Here is a 23,464-nt window from a genome sequence, read left to right as displayed (position 1 = left end):
TTGCCTCTCACAAGAGTTCCATTCTTGGGGACTCTTATAGATTCTGTAGAAATGAAGATTTATCTGACAGAAGACAGATTAACAAAGCTTCTAAATGTATGCCGTGTCCTTCATTCCATTCAACTCCCGTCAGTAGCTCAATGCATGGAGGTGATCGGCTTAATGGTAGCAGCAATGGACATAGTACCCTTTGCACGCCTACATCTCAGACCGCTGCAATTGTGCATGCTGAGTCAGTGGAATGGGGATTACTCAGATTTGTCCCCCACTCTGAATCTGGATCAAGAGACCAGAAACTCTCTTCTATGGTGGCTTTCTCGGCCACATCTGTCCAGGGGGATGCCGTTCAGCAGGCCGGACTGGACAATCGTAACAACAGACGCCAGCCTTCTAGGTTGGGGCGCTGTCTGGAATTCTCTGAAGGCTCAGGGACAATGGAGTCAGGAGGAAAGTCTCCTGCCAATAAACATTCTGGAATTGAGAGCAGTTCTCAATGCCCTTCTAGCTTGGCCCCAGTTAAAGACTCGGGGGTTCATCAGGTTTCAGTCGGACAACATCACGACTGTAGCTTACATCAACCATCAGGGAGGGACAAGAAGCTCCCTAGCAATGATAGAAGTATCAAAGATAATTCGCTGGGCAGAGTCTCACTCTTGCCACCTGTCAGCAATCCACATCCCGGGAGTGGAGAACTGGGAGGCGGATTTCTTGAGTCGCCAGACTCTTCATCCGGGGGAGTGGGAACTTCATCCGGAGGTTTTTGCCCAAATACTTCGACGTTGGGGCAAACCAGAGATAGATCTCATGGCGTCTCGCCAGAACGCCAAACTTCCTCGCTACGGATCCAGATCCAGGGATCCGGGAGCGGTTCTGATAGATGCTTTGACAGCACCTTGGAACTTCAGGATGGCTTATGTGTTTCCACCCTTCCCGCTGCTTCCTCGATTGATTGCCAAAATCAAACAGGAGAGAGCATCAGTGATTCTAATAGCGCCTGCATGGCCGCGCAGGACTTGGTATGCAGATCTAGTGGACATGTCATCCTGTCCGCCTTGGTCTCTACCTCTAAGACAGGACCTTCTGATTCAGGGTCCATTCAAACATCAAAGTCTAACTTCTCTGAAGCTGACTGCTTGGAAATTGAACGCTTGATTTATCAAAACGTGGTTTTTCTGAGTCGGTTATTGATACCCTGATACAGGCTAGGAAGCCTGTTACCAGAAAGATTTACCATAAAATATGGCGTAAATACCTATACTGGTGTGAATCCAAAGATTACTCCTGGAGTAAGGTTAGGATTCCTAGGATATTGTCTTTTCTACAAGAAGGTTTAGAAAAGGGTTTATCGGCTAGCTCATTAAAGGGACAGATCTCAGCTCTGTCCATCTTGTTACACAGGCGTCTGTCAGAAAATTCAGACATCCAGGCCTTTTGTCAGGCTTTAGCTAGGATCAAGCCTGTGTTTAAAACTGTTGCTCCGCCATGGAGTTTAAACTTAGTTCTTAACGTTTTACAGGGTGTTCCGTTTGAACCCCTTCATTCCATTGATATAAAATTGTTATCTTGGAAAGTTCTATTTTTAATGGCTATTTCCTCGGCTCGAAGAGTCTCTGAGTTATCAGCCCTACATTGTGATTCTCCTTATCTGATCTTTCACTCAGACAAGGTAGTTCTGCGTACTAAACCTGGGTTCTTACCTAAGGTTGTTTCTAACAGGAATATCAATCAAGAGATTGTTGTTCCATCCTTGTGTCCAAATCCTTCTTCAAAGAAGGAACGTCTTCTACACAATCTGGATGTAGTTCGTGCCCTCAAGTTCTACTTGCAGGCAACTAAAGATTTTCGCCAAACTTCTTCCCTGTTTGTCGTTTATTCTGGACAGAGGAGAGGTCAAAAAGCTTCTGCTACCTCTCTCTCTTTTTGGCTTCGTAGCATAATACGTTTAGCCTATGAGACTGCTGGACAGCAGCCTCCTGAAAGAATTACAGCTCATTCCACTAGAGCTGTGGCTTCCACTTGGGCCTTTAAGAATGAGGCCTCTGTTGAACAGATTTGCAAGGCTGCAACTTGGTCTTCGCTTCATACTTTTTCCAAATTTTACAAATTTGACACTTTTGCTTCTTCGGAGGCTATTTTTGGGAGAAAGGTTCTTCAGGCAGTGGTTCCTTCTGTATAATGAGCCTGCCTATCCCTCCCGTCATCCGTGTACTTTTGCTTTGGTATTGGTATCCCAGAAGTAATGATGACCCGTGGACTGATCACACATAACAGAAGAAAACATAATTTATGCTTACCTGATAAATTCCTTTCTTCTGTTGTGTGATCAGTCCACGGCCCGCCCTGTTTTTTAAGGCAGGTAAATATTTTTTAAATTATAATTCAGTCACCACTACACCCTTGGCTTCTCCTTTCTCGTTGGTCTTTGGTCGAATGACTGGAGGTGACGTAGAGGGGAGGAGCTATATAGCAACTCTGCTGGGTGAATCCTCTTGCACTTCCTGTAGGGGAGCAGATAATATCCCAGAAGTAATGATGACCCGTGGACTGATCACACAACAGAAGAAAGGAATTTATCAGGTAAGCATAAATTATGTTTTTCCTTTAAAGGCTCATATATGCCAGTACGTAACTAGATAATAGATGTAAACTAGTGAGTTGTTTAAAAATTTATGTTGTATCTGAATCATGGAAAAAAAGGTGGGTTTCATGTTATTGCACTGTTTCTTATCTAGGTACACACACACACACAGCTAAAGTGATTGTTTTTTTTTTTTTCTTTCTGTTTGCAGAAAGCTCGTGAAGTGAACCAAGAGTTGCAAGTTCAACTTGATCAAGCTTTGCGTGAGGCTCAGGACCCAAACAGCAGAGGAAACTCTTTGTTTGCTGAGGTATGGCATTATGTTTTTCAACTTCAAAATTAACAAATACATTTGGTTTTACCTGCATCATAATTATCGTTAATTTTTTTTTATGCTGGCTGTTATGTAATGCTCCTCAAACTCAAACCTCTAGCTGTTTTATATTAATACCTTTATTTGTGGTATCTTGCAGCTTCTTACTGCCACTCGGCTTTCAAATGTATGTGTGTTTGTGATGATGATATTTTTTTTTTTTTACAGAGAAATTTGAATCTTAAAGGGACACTAGTTCAAATTAAACATTCATTATTCAGATTGGGCATGCAACTTCCCAATTTACTCGTATCATCACATTTGCTTTGTTCTCTTGGTATTCTTTGTCGATAGCTAATCCTAGGTAGATTAATATGCTAATTTCTATATCCTTGAAGGCTGTCTCTTATCTTGATGCATTTTGACAGTTTTTGTTACAGCTAGACAGTGCTAGTTCATGTGTTCCATATAGATAACATTGTTCTCACTCGCATAGAGTTTTCTTTTTTAGGACACGATGAGTCCACAGATCATCTTAATTATTGGGATATTCACCTCCTGGTCAGTAGGAGGAGGCAAAAAGCACCACAGCAGAACTGTTAAATAGCTCCTCCCTTCCCTCCCACCCCAGTCATTCTCTTTTCCTACGTTAGTGATAGGAAGAGGTAAAGTGAGGTGTTAGTACAGATTCTTCAATCAAGAGTTTATTATTTTTAAAGTAGTGCAAGATTGTGTTGCTTTGTTCTAGGGTGTAGCCGTAGTCCATATCAGTCTTTTCAGTAGAGCTTTGGTGGCTTTAGAGCAATGGGAACTTGTGGGACATGTTTCTCACTGTGCCTCCCATATTTATGCTGCCCTACTTGCCTATAGTCTGAGGGAATATGACTCAGTCTTTGATTTTTCTGCAGGTCGATGTGAGGAAGAGGACCTTTAAAACCTGTGAACTGCCTTACTGTCAGGCAGTAATATAAGGTAAGTGCTATTCTTATTTTCTGGGAGCAGGAGACAGCTCAGAACAAAAGTAAGCACTTTGGTTATACCTTATGCTTTATATAAAGGGGCTCAAGCAACTTGGGGCACTTTATTTCGTTTATAAACTCTCCTCAGCTAGGAGAGGACTACTGACAGTACTTTTTAGCAGGCACTGGGGCTGGTTTTAGCGCTGCAAGAGGGCTATTTGTGGTTAGGGGGTTAACTTTTCCCCGAGAAGAGAGCTTTCTCTTAGAGCACGCCCACGATGTGCGGATCTGTTTTCTTTGCACACCACTTCTATGTGCTGCAGTCTGGAGGACATTACGAGTAGAATCTGCCTATGCCCGGTATAGGTGCGCATGTTCCGTGCTATACATGCCTCCTAGGACTGGACGATTGAAATTTTTCTCCTGGCTGTTTTCGGATTGTTTTCTGCATGCAGGGAGCTCACTCAACTTTTGGCCAGTAAGGTAGGTGCCTCAGCAGTGTTGCTGAGGTGTGGAGGTGGCTGCAAGTGTAATAATAGGCAGAGGGTATTATTACTAATTTCTTCTGTTATGTGTGATCAGTCCACGGGTCATCATTACTTCTGGGATATTATCTGCTCCCCTACAGGAAGTGCAAGAGGATTCACCCAGCAGAGTTGCCATATAGCTCCTCCCCTCTACGTCACCTCCAGTCATTCTCTTGCACCCAAAGACTAGATAGGAGGTGTGAGAGGACTATGGTGATTATACTTAGTTTTTATAACTTCAATCAAAAGTTTGTTATTTTACAATAGCACCGGAGCGTGTTATTACTTCTCTGGCAGAGTTTGAAGAAGAATCTACCAGAGTTTTTCTTATGATTTTAACCGGAGTAGTTAAGATCATATTGCTGTTTCTCGGCCATCTGAGGGAGGTAAAAGCTTCAGATCAGGGGACAGCGGGCAGTTGAATCTGCATTGAGGTATGTAGCAGTTTTTATTTTCTGAATGGAATTGATGAGAAAATCCTGCCATACCGTTATAATGACATGTATGTATACTCTACACTTCAGTATTCTGGGGATGGTATTTCACCGGAATTACTCTGTAAAAGTACATTAAACCTTTTAATAGGTATTTAATTCATGTTAAACGTTTTTGCTGGAATGTAGAATCGTTTGCATTTCTGAGGTACTGAGTGAATAAATATTTGGGCATTATTTTTCCACTTGGCAGTTTGCTTGTTTTGATTATGACAGTTTCGTTTCTCTCTCACTGCTGTGTGTGAGGGGGAGGGGCCGTTTTTTGGCGCTCTTTGCTACGCATCAAAAATTTCCAGTCAGTTACTCTTGTATTTTCTGCATGATCCGGTTCATCTCTAACAGAACTCAGGGGTCTTCAAACTTCTTTGAAGGGAGGTAGATTCTCTCAGCAGAGCTGTGAGACTTATGTAGTGACTGTGTTTTAAAACGTTGCTCTGTGATTTTTATGTTTAAAATTTAATTAGTGTTACTTTACTAATGGGAACAAACCTTTGCTAACAAGTTGTGTTGTTTTTAAAGAGTGATGCTATAACTGTTTTTCAGTTCATTATTTCAACTGTCATTTAATCGTTTAGTGCTTCTTTGAGGCACAGTACGTTTTTGTTAAATAAGATTGTAACCAAGTTGCATGTTTATTGCTAGTGTGTTAAACATGTCTGATTCAGAGGAAGATACCTGTGTCATTTGTTCCAATGCCAAGGTGGAGCCCAATAGAAATTTATGTACTAACTGTATTGATGCTACTTTAAATAAAAGCCAATCTGTACAAATTGAACAAATTTCACCAAACAGCGAGGGGAGAGTTATGCCGTCTAACTCGCCTCACGTGTCAGTACCTGCGTCTCCCGCCCGGGAGGTGCGTGATATTATGGCGCCTAGTACATCTGGGCAGCCATTACAGATAACATTACAAGATATGGCTACTGTTATGACTGAAGTTTTGGCTAAGTTACCAGAACTAAGAGGCAAGCGTGATCACTCTGGGGTGAGAACAGAGTGCGCTGATAATTCTAGGGCCATGTCTGATACTGCGTCACAGCTTGCAGAGCATGAGGACGGAGAGCTTCATTCTGTAGGTGACGGTTCTGATCCAAGCAGATTGGATTCAGATATTTCAAATTTTAAATTTAAATTGGAAAACCTCCGTGTATTACTAGGGGAGGTCTTAGCGGCTCTTAACGATTGTAACACTGTTGCAATACCAGAGAAAATGTGTAGGTTGGATAAATACTTTGCGGTACCGGCGAGTACTGACGTTTTTCCTATACCTAAGAGATTAACTGAAATTGTTACTAAGGAGTGGGATAGACCCGGTGTGCCGTTCTCACCCCCTCCAATATTTAGAAAGATGTTTCCAATAGACGCCACCACACGGGACTTATGGCAAACGGTCCCTAAGGTGGAGGGAGCAGTTTCTACTTTAGCTAAGCGCACCACTATCCCGGTGGAGGATAGCTGTGCTTTTTCAGATCCTATGGATAAAAAATTAGAGGGTTACCTTAAGAAAATGTTTGTTCAACAAGGTTTTATATTGCAACCCCTTGCATGCATCGCGCCGATTACGGCTGCGGCAGCATTTTGGATTGAGTCTCTGGAAGAGAACCTTAGTTCCGCTACGCTGGACGACATTACGGACAGGCTTAGAGTCCTTAAACTAGCTAATTCATTCATTTCGGAGGCCGTAGTACATTTAACCAAACTTACGGCTAAGAATTCAGGATTCGCCATTCAGGCACGTAGGGCGCTGTGGCTAAAATCCTGGTCGGCTGATGTAACTTCTAAGTCCAAATTACTTAATATACCTTTCAAGGGGCAAACTTTATTTGGGCCCGGTTTGAAAGAAATTATCGCTGACATTACAGGAGGTAAGGGCCACGCTCTACCTCAAGACAAAGCCAAAGCTAAGGCTAGACAGTCTAATTTTCGTCCCTTTCGGAATTTCAAAGCAGGTGCAGCATCAACTTCCACTGCACCAAAACAGGAAGGAGCTGTTACTCGTTACAGACAAGGCTGGAAACCTAACCAGTCCTGGAATAAGGGCAAGCAGGCCAGAAAACCTGCTGCTGCCCCTAAGACAGCATGAACCGAGGGCCCCCGATCCGGGACCGGATCTAGTGGGGGGCAGACTCTCTCTCTTCGCCCAGGCTTGGGCAAGAGATGTCCAGGATCCCTGGGCGCTAGAGATCATATCTCAGGGATACCTTCTAGATTTCATCTGTCAAGGTTGTCAACAAACCAAATAAAGAAAGACGCGTTTCTACGCTGTGTACAAGATCTATTATTAATGGGAGTGATCCATCCGGTTCCGCGGTCGGAACAAGGACAAGGGTTTTACTCAAACCTGTTTGTGGTTCCCAAAAAAGAGGGAACTTTCAGGCCAATCTTGGATTTAAAGATCCTAAACAAATTCCTAAGAGTTCCATCGTTCAAAATGGAAACTATTCGGACAATCTTACCCATGATCCAAAAGGGTCAGTACATGACCACAGTGGATTTAAAGGATGCTTACCTTCACATACCGATTCACAAAGATCATTACCGGTATCTAAGGTTTGCCTTCTTAGACAGGCATTACCAGTTTGTAGCCCTTCCATTCGGATTGGCTACGGCTCCAAGAATCTTCACAAAGGTTCTGGGTGCCCTTCTAGCGGTTCTGAGACCGCGAGGAATTTCGGTAGCTCCGTACCTAGACGACATTCTGATACAAGCTTCAAGCTTTCAAACTGCCAAATCTCATACAGAGTTAGTTCTGGCATTTCTAAGGTCGCATGGATGGAAAGTGAACGAAAAGAAGAGTTCTCTCTTGCCTCTCACAAGAGTTCCATTCTTGGGGACTCTTATAGATTCTGTAGAAATGAAGATTTATCTGACAGAAGACAGATTAACAAAGCTTCTAAATACATGCCGTGTCCTTCATTCCATTCAACTCCCGTCAGTAGCTCAATGCATGGAGGTGATCGGCTTAATGGTAGCAGCAATGGACATAGTACCCTTTGCACGCCTACATCTCAGACCGCCGCAATTGTGCATGCTGAGTCAGTGGAATGGGGATTACTCAGATTTGTCCCCCACTCTGAACCTGGATCAAGAGACCAGAAACTCTCTTCTATGGTGGCTTTCTCGACCACATCTGTCCAGGGGGATGCCGTTCAGCAGGCCGGACTGGACAATTGTAACAACAGACGCCAGCCTTCTAGGTTGGGGCGCTGTCTGGAATTCTCTGAAGGCTCAGGGACAATGGAGTCAGGAGGAAAGTCTCCTGCCAATCAACATTCTGGAATTGAGAGCAGTTCTCAATGCCCTTCTAGCTTGGCCCCAGTTAAAGACTCGGGGGTTCATCAGGTTTCAGTCGGACAACATCACGACTGTAGCTTACATCAACCATCAAGGAGGGACAAGAAGCTCCCTAGCAATGATAGAAGTATCAAAGATAATTCGCTGGGCAGAGTCTCACTCTTGCCACCTGTCAGCAATCCACATCCCGGGAGTGGAGAACTGGGAGGCGGATTTCTTGAGTCGCCAGACTCTTCATCCGGGGGAGTGGGAACTTCATCCGGAGGTCTTTGCCCAAATACTTCGACGTTGGGGCAAACCAGAGATAGATCTCATGGCGTCTCGCCAGAACGCCAAACTTCCTCGTTACGGATCCAGATCCAGGGATCCGGGAGCGGTTCTGATAGATGCTTTGACAGCACCTTGGAACTTCAGGATGGCTTATGTGTTTCCACCCTTCCCGCTGCTTCCTCGATTGATTGCCAAAATCAAACAGGAGAGAGCATCAGTGATTCTAATAGCGCCTGCATGGCCGCGCAGGACTTGGTATGCAGATCTAGTGGACATGTCATCCTGACCGCCTTGGTCTCTACCTCTAAGACAGGACCTTCTGATTCAGGATCCATTCAAACATCAAAGTCTAACTTCTCTGAAGCTGACTGCTTGGAAATTGAACGCTTGATTTTATCAAAACGTGGTTTTTCTGAGTCAGTTATTGATACCCTGATACAGGCTAGGAAGCCTGTTACCAGAAAGATTTACCATAAAATATGGCGTAAATACCTATACTGGTGTGAATCCAAAGATTACTCCTGGAGTAAGGTTAGGATTCCTAGGATATTGTCTTTTCTACAAGAAGGTTTAGAAAAGGGTTTATCGGCTAGCTCATTAAAGGGACAGATCTCAGCTCTGTCCATCTTGTTACACAGGCGTCTGTCAGAAAATTCAGACATCCAGGCCTTTTGTCAGGCTTTAGCTAGGATCAAGCCTGTGTTTAAAACTGTTGCTCCGCCATGGAGTTTAAACTTAGTTCTTAACGTTTTACAGGGTGTTCCGTTTGAACCCCTTCATTCCATTGATATAAAATTGTTATCTTGGAAAGTTCTATTTTTAATGGCTATTTCCTCGGCTCGAAGAGTCTCTGAGTTATCAGCCCTACATTGTGATTCTCCTTATCTGATCTTTCACTCAGACAAGGTAGTTCTGCGTACTAAACCTGGGTTCTTACCTAAGGTTGTCTCTAACAGGAATATCAATCAAGAGATTGTTGTTCCTTCCTTGTGTCCAAATCCTTCTTCAAAGAAGGAACGTCTTCTACACAATCTGGATGTAGTTCGTGCCCTCAAGTTCTACTTGCAGGCAACTAAAGATTTTCGCCAAACTTCTTCCCTGTTTGTCGTTTATTCTGGACAGAGGAGAGGTCAAAAAGCTTCTGCTACCTCTCTCTCTTTTTGGCTTCGTAGCATAATACGTTTAGCCTATGAGACTGCTGGACAGCAGCCTCCTGAAAGAATTACAGCTCATTCCACTAGAGCTGTGGCTTCCACTTGGGCCTTTAAGAATGAGGCCTCTGTTGAACAGATTTGCAAGGCTGCAACTTGGTCTTCGCTTCATACTTTTTCCAAATTTTACAAATTTGACACTTTTGCTTCTTCGGAGGCTATTTTTGGGAGAAAGGTTCTTCAGGCAGTGGTTCCTTCTGTATAATGAGCCTGCCTATCCCTCCCGTCATCCGTGTACTTTTGCTTTGGTATTGGTATCCCAGAAGTAATGATGACCCGTGGACTGATCACACATAACAGAAGAAAACATAATTTATGCTTACCTGATAAATTCCTTTCTTCTGTTGTGTGATCAGTCCACGGCCCGCCCTGTTTTTTAAGGCAGGTACATATTTTTTAAATTATAATTCAGTCACCACTACACCCTTGGCTTCTCCTTTCTCGTTGGTCTTTGGTCGAATGACTGGAGGTGACGTAGAGGGGAGGAGCTATATGGCAACTCTGCTGGGTGAATCCTCTTGCACTTCCTGTAGGGGAGCAGATAATATCCCAGAAGTAATGATGACCCGTGGACTGATCACACAACAGAAGAAAGGAATTTATCAGGTAAGCATAAATTATGTTTTTCACAGACCGCAGAAAAATAGTTGCGGTTTGAATTTAAAGAGACAGTAACGTTTTTTTGGGGCATAACATTTGTTGTTACATTTTCAGGTTTTTATTTAAAACATTTCCTAAGTGTGAACCAATATGGATCAAGGGACTCTTTGTGTTTTAGTGCTATTATGGATCCACCAGTACCTTTCTGTCCCTCGTATTGAGAGGACTTTAAGTTATAAGGATACATTTTTTTCTGAGCCAACTTCTTCTTAGGTGGATGTTGTCCAGGAATCTAATGATGAGGTACAATATATGCCGCAACTTTCTCCTCAAGCGCTCCAAGCTTTACCGCCCTCACAAACAGTGCCCTGCGCCTCCTCTATAGCTCCCGCTGGAGTTACTTTAAAGGACATCGCATCTCTCATGTCCTCCACAATCTCTGATGTGCTGTCTGCTTTCCCTGTGTTAGGAAGCGTAAAAGGAAGATAGGGCATTCAGTAAGCGAGGTTTCTGATGCAATTTCTGCGGTTTCGGAGACCTCCTCTCAGACTCCTGAGGAGGAGGATGCCGTAGTAGCATCTGAAGGCGAGATTTCGGATTCTGAAAGTGTAATTCCTCTCGCTGATACTAAGGTTTGTGTCCTTTAGGTTTAAACTAGAGCACCTCTGTCAATTACTTAAGGAGGTATTAGCTAATTTAGATGACAGCGACTCCACGGTTGTGGCTGTCCCTAAAACATCCAGTAAGCTGAACAGATATTTCGAGGTTCCTTTCTCGACTGATGTGTTTCCGGTCCCTGACCGAGCTTCTGAAGTTATTGCTAAGGAGTGGGAGAGACCGGGTATCCCTTTTCTTTTACTTTTCTTTTTTTTAAAGATATGACGAGTCCACGGATTTCATCCTTATGGGATATCGCCTCCTGGTCAGCAGGAGGAGGCAAAGAGCACCACAGCAGAGTTGTGTATATATAGCTCCTCCCTTCCCTCCCACTCCAGTCATTCTCTTTGCCTGTGTTAGTGATAGGAAGAGGTAAAGTGAGGTGTTAGTTTAGATTCTTCAATCAAGAGGTTTTTTTATTTTTAAAATGGTACCAGTGAGTACTAGTTCTCAGGGAGAACTCATCATTCAATGACTCCCCAAGAGGGTGGAGACATATTATTTTCTGCCCTGATGATGATGATCTTAGCAAACATTATCTAAGATCCTGCTTGTTCCCACAGATCGGTTGAAGGTAGTGAAAAGAACATCTTTATTGTGTGGAACCGTGTCATGCTGCTCTCAGCATTGAGGTATGTTCAGTCATTTGCTTCTGGGGAAACTAGATATATCAGAACAGAATGACATTTATTCCCTGTATCGGGGAGGGGTAATCAGTATGCACAGTTTAAAATGAAATGGTGTGCCTGGAATTCCCCTTTCTTTTTTTGGGTGCTATCAACTGTGTTTTGTGCAGTTAACTTATACTTCAGTATACTGTGTGTTGGGCTGATGCTGGGAGATGCGGATTGTTCCCCAAGGGCTAACGTTACCTGTGGTGAAACTTATGACTGGTCAGGGGAGTGTGTGTTTTAAGAGGGGCACATTGGCGGTTCTCTTTATTTGGTTTATGGGGTTAAACCGACATTTTTTTCTTCCCATGCGGTTTCTCTGCTGGGGACTTGAATTACGCCCACGATGGGCGGGGCCTAGCTTTGCGCGCTCAGCCGCGCAGTAGTCATCCGGATCCTCGATCGGCAGCAAGTCTCTGGGTTCCGGTGGGGCCTAAGTCAGTTTGTGTATGCAAGTTCACAAATAGACTTGGGAGCGCTGTTCACGGAATATTCAGTGTTTTTCTGGGGGCAGGTAGGCGCCGCAGCAGAGCTGTGGCGAGGTGCATTCTGATAAGGTAGTGTTACGTACCAAACCTGGTTTTCTTCCTAAGGTTGTTTCCAACAAAAATATTAATCTGGAAATTATTGTTTCTTCTGTTAAGTGTGATCAGTCCACGGGTCATCATTACTTCTGGGATATTACTCCTCCCCAACAGGAAGTGCAAGAGGATTCACCCAGCAGAGCTGCATATAGCTCCTCCCCTCTACGTCACTCCCAGTCATTCTCTTGCACCCAACGACTAGATAGGATGTGTGAGAGGACTATGGTGATTATACTTAGTTTTATATCTTCAATCAAAAGTTTGTTATTTTAAAATAGCACCGGAGTGTGTTATTACCTCTCTGGCAGAGTTTGAAGAAGAATCTACCAGAGTTTTTGCTATGATTTTAGCCGGAGTAGTTAAGATCATATTGCTGTTTCTCGGCCATCTGAGGAGAGGTAAACTTCAGATCAGGGGACAGCGGGCAGATGAATCTGCATAGAGGTATGTAGCAGCTTTTATTTTCTGACAATGGAATTGATGAGAAAATCCTGCCATACCGATATAATGTCATGTATGTATACTTTACACTTCAGTATTCTGGGGAATGGTACTTCACTAGAATTACAAATTGAACAAATTTCACTAAACAACGAGGGGAGAGTTATGCCGACTAACTCTCCTCACGTGTCAGTACCTACATCTCCCGCTCAGAGGGAGGTGCGTGATATTGTAGCGCCGAGTACATCTGGGCGGCCATTACAAATCACATTACAGGATATGGCTACTGTTATGACTGAGGTTTTGGCTAAATTACCAGAACTAAGAGGTAAGCGTGATCACTCTGGGGTGAGAACAGAGTGCGCTGATAATATTAGGGCCATGTCAGACACTGCGTCACAGGTGGCAGAACATGAGGACGGAGAACTTCATTCTGTGGGTGACGGTTCTGATCCAAACAGACTGGATTCAGATATTTCAAATTTTAAATTTAAACTGGAAAACCTCCGTGTATTACTAGGGGAGGTGTTAGCGGCTCTGAATGATTGTAACACAGTTGCAATACCAGAGAAAATGTGTAGGTTGGATAAATATTTTGCGGTACCGACGAGTACTGAGGTTTTTCCTATACCTTAGAGACTTACTGAAATTGTTACTAAGGAGTGGGATAGACCCGGTGTGCCGTTCTCACCCCCTCCGATATTTAGAAAAATGTTTCCAATAGACGCCACCACAAGGGACTTATGGCAAACGGTCCCTAAGGTGGAGGGAGCAGTTTCTACCTTAGCTAAGCGTACCACTATCCCGGTGGAGGATAGCTGTGCTTTTTCAGATCCAATGGATAAAAAGTTAGAGGGTTACCTTAAGAAAATGTTTGTTCAACAAGGTTTTATATTGCAACCCCTTGCATGCATTGCGCCGATCACGGCTGCAGCGGCATTCTGGATTGAGTCTCTGGAAGAGAACATTGGTTCAGCTACTCTGGACGACATTACGGACAGGCTTAGAGTCCTTAAACTAGCTAATTCATTCATTTCGGAGGCCGTAGTACATCTTACTAAACTTACGGCGAAGAATTCAGGATTCGCCATTCAGGCACGCAGGGCGCTGTGGCTAAAATCCTGGTCAGCTGATGTTACTTCTAAGTCTAAATTGCTTAATATACCTTTCAAAGGGCAGACCTTATTCGGGCCCGGGTTGAAAGAGATTATCGCTGACATTACAGGAGGTAAAGGCCATGCCCTGCCTCAGGACAAAGCCAAAGTTAAGGCTAGACAGTCTAATTTTCGTTCCTTTCGTAATTTCAAAGCAGGAGCAGCATCAACTTCCTCTGCACCAAAACAGGAAGGAGCTGTTGCTCGCTACAGACAAGGCTGGAAACCTAACCAGTCCTGGAACAAGGGCAAGCAGGCCAGGAAACCTGCTGCTGCCCCTAAAACAGCATGAATTGAACCTTCTGGACTTCAAATACTCTCCTCCAAGAGAGAGATTTCATCTGTCAAGATTGTCAACAATCCAGACAAAGAAAGAGGTGTTTCTACGCTGCGTACAAGAGCTCTTGTTAATGGGAGTAATCCATCCAGTTCCACGATCGGAACAGGGACAGGGGTTTTACTCAAATCTGTTTGTGGTTCCCAAAAAAGAGGGAACTTTCAGACCAATCCTGGACTTAAAGATCCTAAACAAATTCCTAAGAGTTCCATCGTTCAAGATGGAGACTATTCGGACAATTTTACCTATGATCCAAGAGGGTCAGTACATGACCACTGTAGATTTAAAAGATGCTTACCTTCACATACCGATTCACAAAGATCATTATCGGTACCTAAGGTTTGCCTTCCTAGACAGGCATTACCAGTTTGTGGCTCTTCCATTCGGATTGGCTACAGCTCCAAGAATCTTCACAAAGGTTCTGGGTGCTCTTCTGGCGGTACTAAGACCGCGGGGAATCTCGGTAGCTCCATACCTAGACGACATTCTGATACAAGCTTCAAGCTTTCAAACTGCCAAGTCTCATACAGAGTTAGTGCTGGCATTTCTAAGGTCACATGGATGGAAGGTGAACGAAAAGAAGAGTTCACTCGTTCCACTCACAAGAGTTCCCTTCCTGGGGACTCTTATAGATTCTGTAGAAATGAAGATTTACCTGACAGAGGACAGGCTAACAAGACTTCAAAGTGCTTGCCGCACCCTACATTCCATTCAACACCCGTCAGTGGCTCAATGCATGGAGATAATCGGCTTAATGGTAGCGGCAATGGACATAGTACCCTTTGCACGCTTACACCTCAGACCACTGCAACTGTGCATGCTAAGTCAGTGGAATGGGGATTACTCAGACTTATCCCCTTCTCTGAATCTGGATCAAGAGACCAGAAATTCTCTTCTATGGTGGCTTTCTCGGCCACATCTGTCCAGGAGGATGCCGTTCAGCAGACCAGACTGGACAATTGTAACAGCCAGCCTTCTAGGTTGGGGTGCCGTCTGGAATTCTCTGAAGGCTCAGGGACAATGGAGTCAGGAGGAGAGTCTCCTGCCAATAAACATTCTGGAATTGAGAGCAGTTCTCAATGCCCTCCTGGCTTGGCCCCAGTTGACAACTCGGGGGTTCATCAGGTTTCAGTCGGACAACATCACGACTGTTGCTTACATCAACCATCAGGGAGGGACAAGAAGCTCCCTAGCTATGATGGAAGTATCAAAGATAATTCTCTGGGCAGAGTCTCACTCTTGCCACCTGTCAGCAATCCACATCCCGGGAGTGGAGAACTGGGAGGCGGATTTCTTAAGTCGTCAGACTTTTCATCCGGGGGAGTGGGAACTTCATCCGGAGGTCTTTGCCCAAATACTGCGACGTTGGGGCAAACCAGAGATAGATCTCATGGCGTCTCGACAGAACGCCAAGCTTCCTCGTTACGGGTCCAGATCCAGGGATCCAGGAGCAGTCCTGATAGATGCTCTGACAGCACCTTGGGACTTCAGGATGGCTTACGTGTTTCCACCCTTCCCGTTGCTTCCTCGATTGATTGCCAGAATCAAACAAGAGAGAGCATCAGTGATTCTAATAGCACCTGCGTGGCCACGCAGGACTTGGTATGCAGACCTGGTGGACATGTCATCCTGTCCACCTTGGTCTCTACCTCTGAAGCAGGACCTTCTGATACAGGGTCCCTTCAAACATCAAAATCTAACTTCTCTGAAGCTGACTGCTTGGAAATTGAACGCTTGATTTTATCAAGACGTGGGTTTTCTGAGTCAGTTATTGATACCTTAATACAGGCTAGGAAACCTGTTACCAGAAAGATTTACCATAAGATATGGCGTAAATACCTATATTGGTGTGAATCCAAAGGTTACTCTTGGAGTAAGGTTAGGATTCCTAGGATATTGTCTTTTCTACAAGAAGGTTTAGAAAAGGGTTTATCTGCTAGTTCATTAAAGGGACAGATCTCAGCTCTGTCCATTCTGTTACACAAACGTCTGTCAGAAGTTCCTGACGTCCAGGCTTTTTGTCAGGCTTTGACCAGGATTAAGCCTGTGTTTAAAACTGTTGCTCCACCATGGAGTTTAAACCTTGTTCTTAATGTTTTACAGGGCGTTCCGTTTGAACCCCTTCATTCCATTGATATAAAGTTGTTATCTTGGAAAGTTCTATTTTTAATGGCTATTTCCTCGGCTCGAAGAGTCTCTGAATTATCAGCCTTACATTGTGATTCTCCTTATTTGATTTTTCATTCGGATAAGGTAGTCCTGCATACTAAACCTGGGTTCTTACCTAAGGTAGTTACTAACAGGAATATCAATCAAGAGATTGTTGTTCCTTCTTTATGCCCAAATCCTTCTTCAAAGAAGGAACGTCTACTGCACAACCTGGATGTAGTCCGTGCTCTAAAATTTTACTTACAGGCAACTAAGGAATTTCGACAAACGTCTTCTCTGTTTGTCATTTACTCTGGGCAGAGGAGAGGTCAAAAAGCTTCCGCTACCTCTCTTTCTTTTTGGCTTCGTAGCATAATTCGTTTAGCTTATGAGACTGCTGGACAGCAGCCTCCTGAAAGAATTACAGCTCATTCTACTAGAGCTGTGGCCTCCACTTGGGCCTTCAAGAATGAGGCCTCTGTTGAACAGATTTGCAAGGCTGCAACTTGGTCTTCGCTTCATACTTTTTCCAAATTTTACAAATTTGACACTTTTGCTTCATCGGAGGCTATTTTTGGGAGAAAGGTTCTTCAGGCAGTGGTTCCTTCTGTATAAAGAGCCTGCCTATCCCTCCCGTCATCCGTGTACTTTTGCTTTGGTATTGGTATCCCAGAAGTAATGATGACCCGTGGACTGATCACACTTAACAGAAGAAAACATAATTTATGCTTACCTGATAAATTCCTTTCTTCTGTAGTGTGATCAGTCCACGGCCCGCCCTGTTTTTAAGGCAGGTAAATATTTTTTAATTTATACTCCAGTCACCACTTCACCCTTGGCTTTTCCTTTCTCGTTGGTCCTTGGTCGAATGACTGGGAGTGACGTAGAGGGGAGGAGCTATATGCAGCTCTGCTGGGTGAATCCTCTTGCACTTCCTGTTGGGGAGGAGTAATATCCCAGAAGTAATGATGACCCGTGGACTGATCACACTACAGAAGAAAGGAATTTATCAGGTAAGCATAAATTATGTTTCCTTCCTTGTGTCCTAATCCTTCTTCTAAGAAGGAACGTCTGTTACATAACTTGGACGTGGTCCGTGCCTTGAAGTTTTACTTGCAGGCGACTAAAGAATTTCGTCAATCATCTTCATTATTTGTTGTTTTTTCTGGAAAATGTAGGGGCCAGAAACCTACGGCTACCTCTCTTTTTGGCTGAAGAGTATCATTCGTTTTGCATATGAGACTGCTGGAAGAATTACGGCTCATTCGACTAGGGCTGTGGCTTCCTCATGGGCATTCAAAAATGATGCTTCTGTTGAACAGATTTGCAGGGCTGTAACTTGGTCGTCTCTTCACACTTTTTCCAAATTTTACAAATTTGATACCTTTGCCTCGTCTGAGGCTGTTTTTGGGAGAAAGGTTCTTCAAGCAGTGGTGCCTTCTGTTTAGGTTCCTGTCTTGTCCCTCCCTTTCATCTGTGTCCTATAGCTTTGGTATTGTATCCCATAAGTAAGGATGAAATCCGTGGACTCGTCATATCTTGTAAAGAAAAGGAAATGTATGCTTACCTGATAAATTTATTTCTTTTACGACATGACGAGTCCATGGCCCACCCTGTCATTTTTTTAAGACAGGTCTTTATTTTTGTTAAACTTCAGTCACCTCTGCACCTTGGCTTTTCCTTTCTCTTCCTAACTTCGGTCGAATGACTGGAGTGGGAGGGAAGGGAGGAGCTATATATACAGCTCTGCTGTGGTGTTCTTTGCCTCCTCCGAGGAGGCGATATCCCATAAGTAAGGATGAAATCCGTGGACTCGTCATATCGTAAAAGAAATAAATTTATCAGGTAAGCATACATTTCCTTTTTTCTCCATCTCCTATTTTTAAAGAGATGTTTTCCATAGCCGACTCTATCAAGCAGGCTTGGCAAACAGTGCCCAAGGTGGAAGGGGCTATTTCCACACTTGCTAAGAGAACTACTATTCCTATAGAGGATAGTTGTACCTTCAAAGATCCTATGGATAAGAAGTTATAGGGGCTTCTCAAGAAGATGTATGTACACCAGGGCCTGCAATGGCAGCCAGTTGTGTGCATTGCCACCGTCACTAGTGCGGCGGCATATTGGTTGGACGCTCTGTCTGATGCTATCAGATCTGAGACCTCTTTGGATGAGATCCAGGATAGGATAAAGGCTCTTAAGTTAGCTAATTCCTTTATTACGGACGCTTCCCTTCAAGTTATCAAACTGGGAGCTAAGATTTTGGGTTTTTCTATTCTGGACCGCAGAGCTTTATGGTCGAAACCTTGGTCTGCGGACGTTTCCTCTAAGTCCAAACTTCTAGCTATTCTTTATAAAGGAAAGACCCTATTTGGACCTGGTCTATAGGAAATTATCTCTGATATCACAGGAGGTAAGGGTCATCTTCTCCCTCAAGATAAGAGAAATAAGATGAAAGGACGACAAAGTAATTTTCATTCCTTTCGTTATTTCAAGGGAAACTCTTCTTCATCTCCAAACAAGAACAATCAAAACCTGCATGGAGACCCGGCCACTCTTGGATTAAGGGAAAACAGTCCAAGAAGCCTGCCATTGAGTTAAAGACAGCATGAAGGTCATGCCCCCGATCCGGGACCGGATCTTGTAGGGAACAGACTTTCCTTCTTCGCTCAAGCCTGGATTTGAGATGTTCAGGACCCCTGGGCATTATAAATTATGTCCCAGGGATACAAGTTGGAATTCAAAATTTTTCCTCCTAGAGGAAGGTTTCTGCTTTCAAGATTATCTGCAAACCAGACAAAGAGAGAGGCGTTCTTACATTGTGTAAGAGACCTCTCAGACCTGGGAGTGATTGTTCCCGTTCCATTACTGGAACAGGATCAGGGATTTTACTCAAACCTGTTCGTGGTTCCAAAAAAAGAGGGAACCTTCAGACCCATTTTTAGACCTCAAGAGTCTAAACAAATTCCTCAGGGTACCATCCTTCAAGATGGAAACTATCTGTTCCATTCTTCCTTTGATCCAAGAGGGTCTATTTATGACAACGGTGGACTTAAAGGACGCGTACTTGCATGTTCCCATTCACAAGAACCATCACAATTTCCTAAGGTTCGCCTTTTCTGGACAAACACTTTCAGTTTGTGGCTCTCCTTTTGGTCTTGCCACTGCTCCCAGAATTTTCACAAGGTTTCTGGGATCTCTGTTAGCGGTACTTCATTCACGGGGTATTACAGTGGCGCCCTATCTGGACGACATTCTAGTCCAGACGCCATCCTTCCATCAAGTGGGGTCCCACACAAGCATGGTGCTATCCTTCCTTTGCTCTCACGGATGAAAGGTAAATTTACAAAAGAGTTCCCTTATCCCAAGTACAAGGGTAACTTTCTTGGGAACCGTGATAGATTCTTTATCGATGAAGGTTTTTCTGACAGAGGTCAGGAAATCAAAGATTATCGATACTTGTCTAGTCCTTCAGTCCACTCCTCGGCCGTCAGTGGCTCAGTGCATGGAGTTAATCGGACTGATGGTGGCGGCAATGGACATCATCCCGTTTGCTCGCTTCCATCTCAGACCTTTTGCAGTTAAGCATGCTCAGGCAGTGGAACGGAGATTATGTAGACTTGTCTCCTCGAATAACTCTGGAGCAGGAGACTAGGGACTCTCTTCAATGGTGGTTGTCTCTGGATCATCTCTCCCAGGGATCCTGCTTTCGCAGACCATCTTGGGTGATTGTAACAACAGACGCCAGCCTTCTGGGGTGGGGAGCAGTCTGGTGATCCCTAAAGGCTCACAGAATTTGGACTCAGTCAGAGTCTGTTCTTCCTATAAACATTCTAGAACTGAGAGCAATCTTCAATGCCCTTCTGGCCTGGCCCCAGTTAGCCTCGCTCTGGTTTATAAAGTTCCAGTCGGACAACATAACTTCAGTGGCTTACATCAATCATCAGGGAGGAACGAGGAGTTCCTTAGCGATGACAGAGGTAACCAAAATAATCCAGTGGGTGGAAGCCCACTTTTGTTGCCTATCAGCATATCCCAGGGGTGGACAACTGGGAGGCAGATTTCCTGAGCAGGCAGATCTTTCATCCGGGGGAGTGGGAGCTCCATCCGGAAGTGTTCTCCAGTCTGATTCTCAAGTGGGGTCAGCCGGTATTAGATCTCATGGCATCGCTACAGAATGCCAAGCTCCCGTGATACGGGTCGAGATCCAGGGACCGCCAGGCGGAACTGATAGATGCACTGGCGGCCCCTTGGAACTTCAATCTAGCAGACCTGTTTCCTCCGTTTGCTCTTCTTCCTTGAGTAATTGCTCGAATCAAACAGGAAGGGGCCTCAGTGATCCTCATAGCACCGGCCTGGCCTTGCAGAATTTGGTATGCAGATCTGGTGGAGATTACATCTCTACCACCTTGGAGACTTCCGTTTAGGAAAGACCACCTGATTCAGGGGCCCTTCCTTCACCCAAATCTAGTTTCTCTGAAGCTGACTGCTTGGATATTGAACGCTTAATTTTATCCAAGTTGGGATTTTCTGACTCTGTCATAGAGATCATGATTCAGGCTCGTAAGCCTGTTACTAGAAGGATTTACCATAAGATTTGGCGTAAATATCTCTATTGGTGTGAATCCAAGGTCTACTCATAGAGTAGAGTTAGGATTCCTAGAATTTTGTCCTTTCTCCAAGAGGGTTTGGAGAAAGGTTTATTGACGAGTTCACTAAAGGGGCAAATCTCGGCCTTATCTATTTTGTTACACAAACGTCTGGCAGATGTTCCAGATGTACAATCATTCTATCAGGCCTGTGTTCAAACCAGTTACTCCTCCATGGAGTTTTAATTTAGTTCTCAAAGTTCTTCAAGGGGATCCGTTTGATCCTATGCATTCCTTAGATATTAAGTTATCTTGAAAAGTTTTATTTCTTGTTGCTATTTCTTCTGCTAGGAGAGTGTCAGAGTTCTCGGCATTACAGTATGTGTCTCCTTATCTTATTTTCCATTCAGATAAGGTAGTTTTACGTACTAAATTAGGATTTCTTCCTAAGGTTGTTTCTGATCGGAACATTAATCAGGAGATTGTTGTTCCTTCCTTGTGTCCTAATCCTTCTTCTCAGAAGGAAAGACTTCTGCACAATTTGGACGTGGTCCGTGCTTTAAAGTTTTACCTGCAGGCGACTAAGGACTTAAGTCAGTCTTCTTTGTTTGTGGTTTTCTCAGGAAAACGTCAGGGACAGAAAGCTACGGCTACTTCTCTTTATTTTTGACTGAAGCGTATCATATGTCTTGCATATGAGACTGCTGGACAGCAGCCTCCCGAGAGAGTTACGGCTCATTCCACGAGGGCTATTGCTTCCTCATGGGCGTTCAAAAATGAAGCTTCTGTGGAACAGATTTGCAAGGCTGCAACTTGTTCCTCTCTTCACACTTTTTCAACGTTCTACAAATTTGACACATTTGCCTCGGCTGAGGCAGCTTTTGGGAGAAAGGTTCTTGAAGCAGTGGTGCCTTCGTTTAGGTTCCCTGTCTTGTCCCTACCATATCATCTGTGTACTCTAGCTTGGGTATTGAATCCCATTAGTAATTAAGATGATCCGTGGACTCATCGTGTCTTAAAAAAGAAAAGAAAATTTATGCTTACCTGATAAATTTATTTCTTTTTTGACACAAGTCCACGACCCGCCCTGTTCTTTTAGACAGGTTGTGGGTTATTGTAAACTTCAGACACCTCTGCACCTTGGCTTTTCCTTTCTCTTCCTAACTTCGGTTGAATGACTGGAGTGGGAGGGAAGGGAGGAGCTATTTAACAGCTCTGCTGTGTTGCTCTTTGCCTCCTCCTACTTTCCAGGAGGTGAATATCCCATTAGTAATTTAGATGATCCGTGGACTCATTGTGTCAAAAAAGAAATACATTTATCAGGTAAGCATACATTTTCTTATTTATGAGTCAGCACTTATTGGCTAAAATGCATGTCTGTCAAAAGAACTGAAATAACGGGACAGTCTGAAGAGGCTTAGATACAAAGTAATAACAGAGGTAAAAAGTATATTAATATAACTATATTGGTTATGCAAAAAAAGGGAATGGGTAATAAAGGGATTTTCTTTCCTAAGATATGCTTGAGTAATTACTGTTGGGAATTTCTCTCCTGGCCAGCAGGAGGCAAAAAAGAGCACCACAGTTAACTGCTAAGTATCACTCCCTTAACCACAACCCTCATTTATTCTCTTTGCCTTCAGTGCATGGAGGAGGTGAAGTTTAGGTGTCTGAAGAAAAATTTTGATTTAATCTACAAGCAATTTTTGGAGTATAGCCGTATTCCACATCATTCCTTGCAGTCGGGTAGTGGTGGCTTTAAAGCAGTTAGGAACTTGTAAAGAGGTACTTATTGCGTTTTCCTAACAATTGCTGCCCTAGTTTAGAAAGCCAGAGTTTGCTACTCTGTTCTTTCTTTTTCAAAGGTCTCTGTGAAGAACTGTGTCTTCTCATACATTGTAACAGTTTACATGCTGGACAGCAGATCAGGTAAGTGCTTTTTCTTCCAGTTGGGGAGACCATGCACTTAAATTAAAAGACACTGCTTTTTTATTGGGACATAGATAATCCTTCTGTATGGGTTACACTGGAGCATGAAGCACGCACTGTAGCATGTGTGAGACTAACATTTAAACTCTTTTAAAAAGAAAGGGTAAAATGTTTTTATTAGGCTTTATTTTCTGACACATATTTACTTGATAAAACAATACAAGTTTAAACTGAAGGTAAGGCTGCAATTTCTATTTCAGCACTTTATTCATTTCCCCTTTGCTTTAAAATAAAAGATGCAACATTTTAAACAGTCAGGTTTGAAAAACTGGTTATATCTGGTTCTCAGTGTAACAGGAAGTGGTGCCTTTCTGTGTCGCAGCAGTAATTTGAGCTCAGCAGGTGCGGTCACGTGACCGGCTTTACTTCATAACGTTTTTGAGGAAAAAGTCATTTTTCTCCATTTCTGGGTGATCCGGTCTTAATTGGTAGCGGTAAGGCACCTCAGTAATTGAGGTGGGGTTGCCTGAGGGGTATTTTAGGCGTTTATTTGATGTTTATTAAATGTTTTTTCATAACTTTTCTCACATAATTTTAGCTGGGGATCGATCCTAATTTGGGATAAAATTTAAAGTGTATTTTTTCCTTGGCTTATTTTAATTGAATATTAAAATCTTTGAAACTTATCTGTACAAGTTTATTTACTGTTTC

The 23,464-nt window shown here is 43.6% G+C and overlaps 1 protein-coding gene across 2 annotated transcripts in view; it reads left to right on the top strand.

Moving 5' to 3' along the window:
- The window catches only part of SPDL1 (spindle apparatus coiled-coil protein 1), a 293,738-nt gene that overhangs the window by 44,509 nt on the left and 225,765 nt on the right, over window positions 1–23,464 (top strand). For both annotated transcript variants that reach the window (XM_053718566.1, XM_053718565.1), the window contains exon 6: window positions 2,790–2,888. In XM_053718566.1, coding sequence (XP_053574541.1) covers window positions 2,790–2,888 — 99 coding nt within the window. The remainder of the gene's footprint in view (window positions 1–2,789; window positions 2,889–23,464) is intronic.

Source organism: Bombina bombina, chromosome 6 (assembly GCF_027579735.1).
Source record: "Bombina bombina isolate aBomBom1 chromosome 6, aBomBom1.pri, whole genome shotgun sequence".
Taxonomy (NCBI): domain Eukaryota; kingdom Metazoa; phylum Chordata; class Amphibia; order Anura; family Bombinatoridae; genus Bombina; species Bombina bombina.
This window is presented reverse-complemented; position numbering and strand designations above follow the sequence as displayed.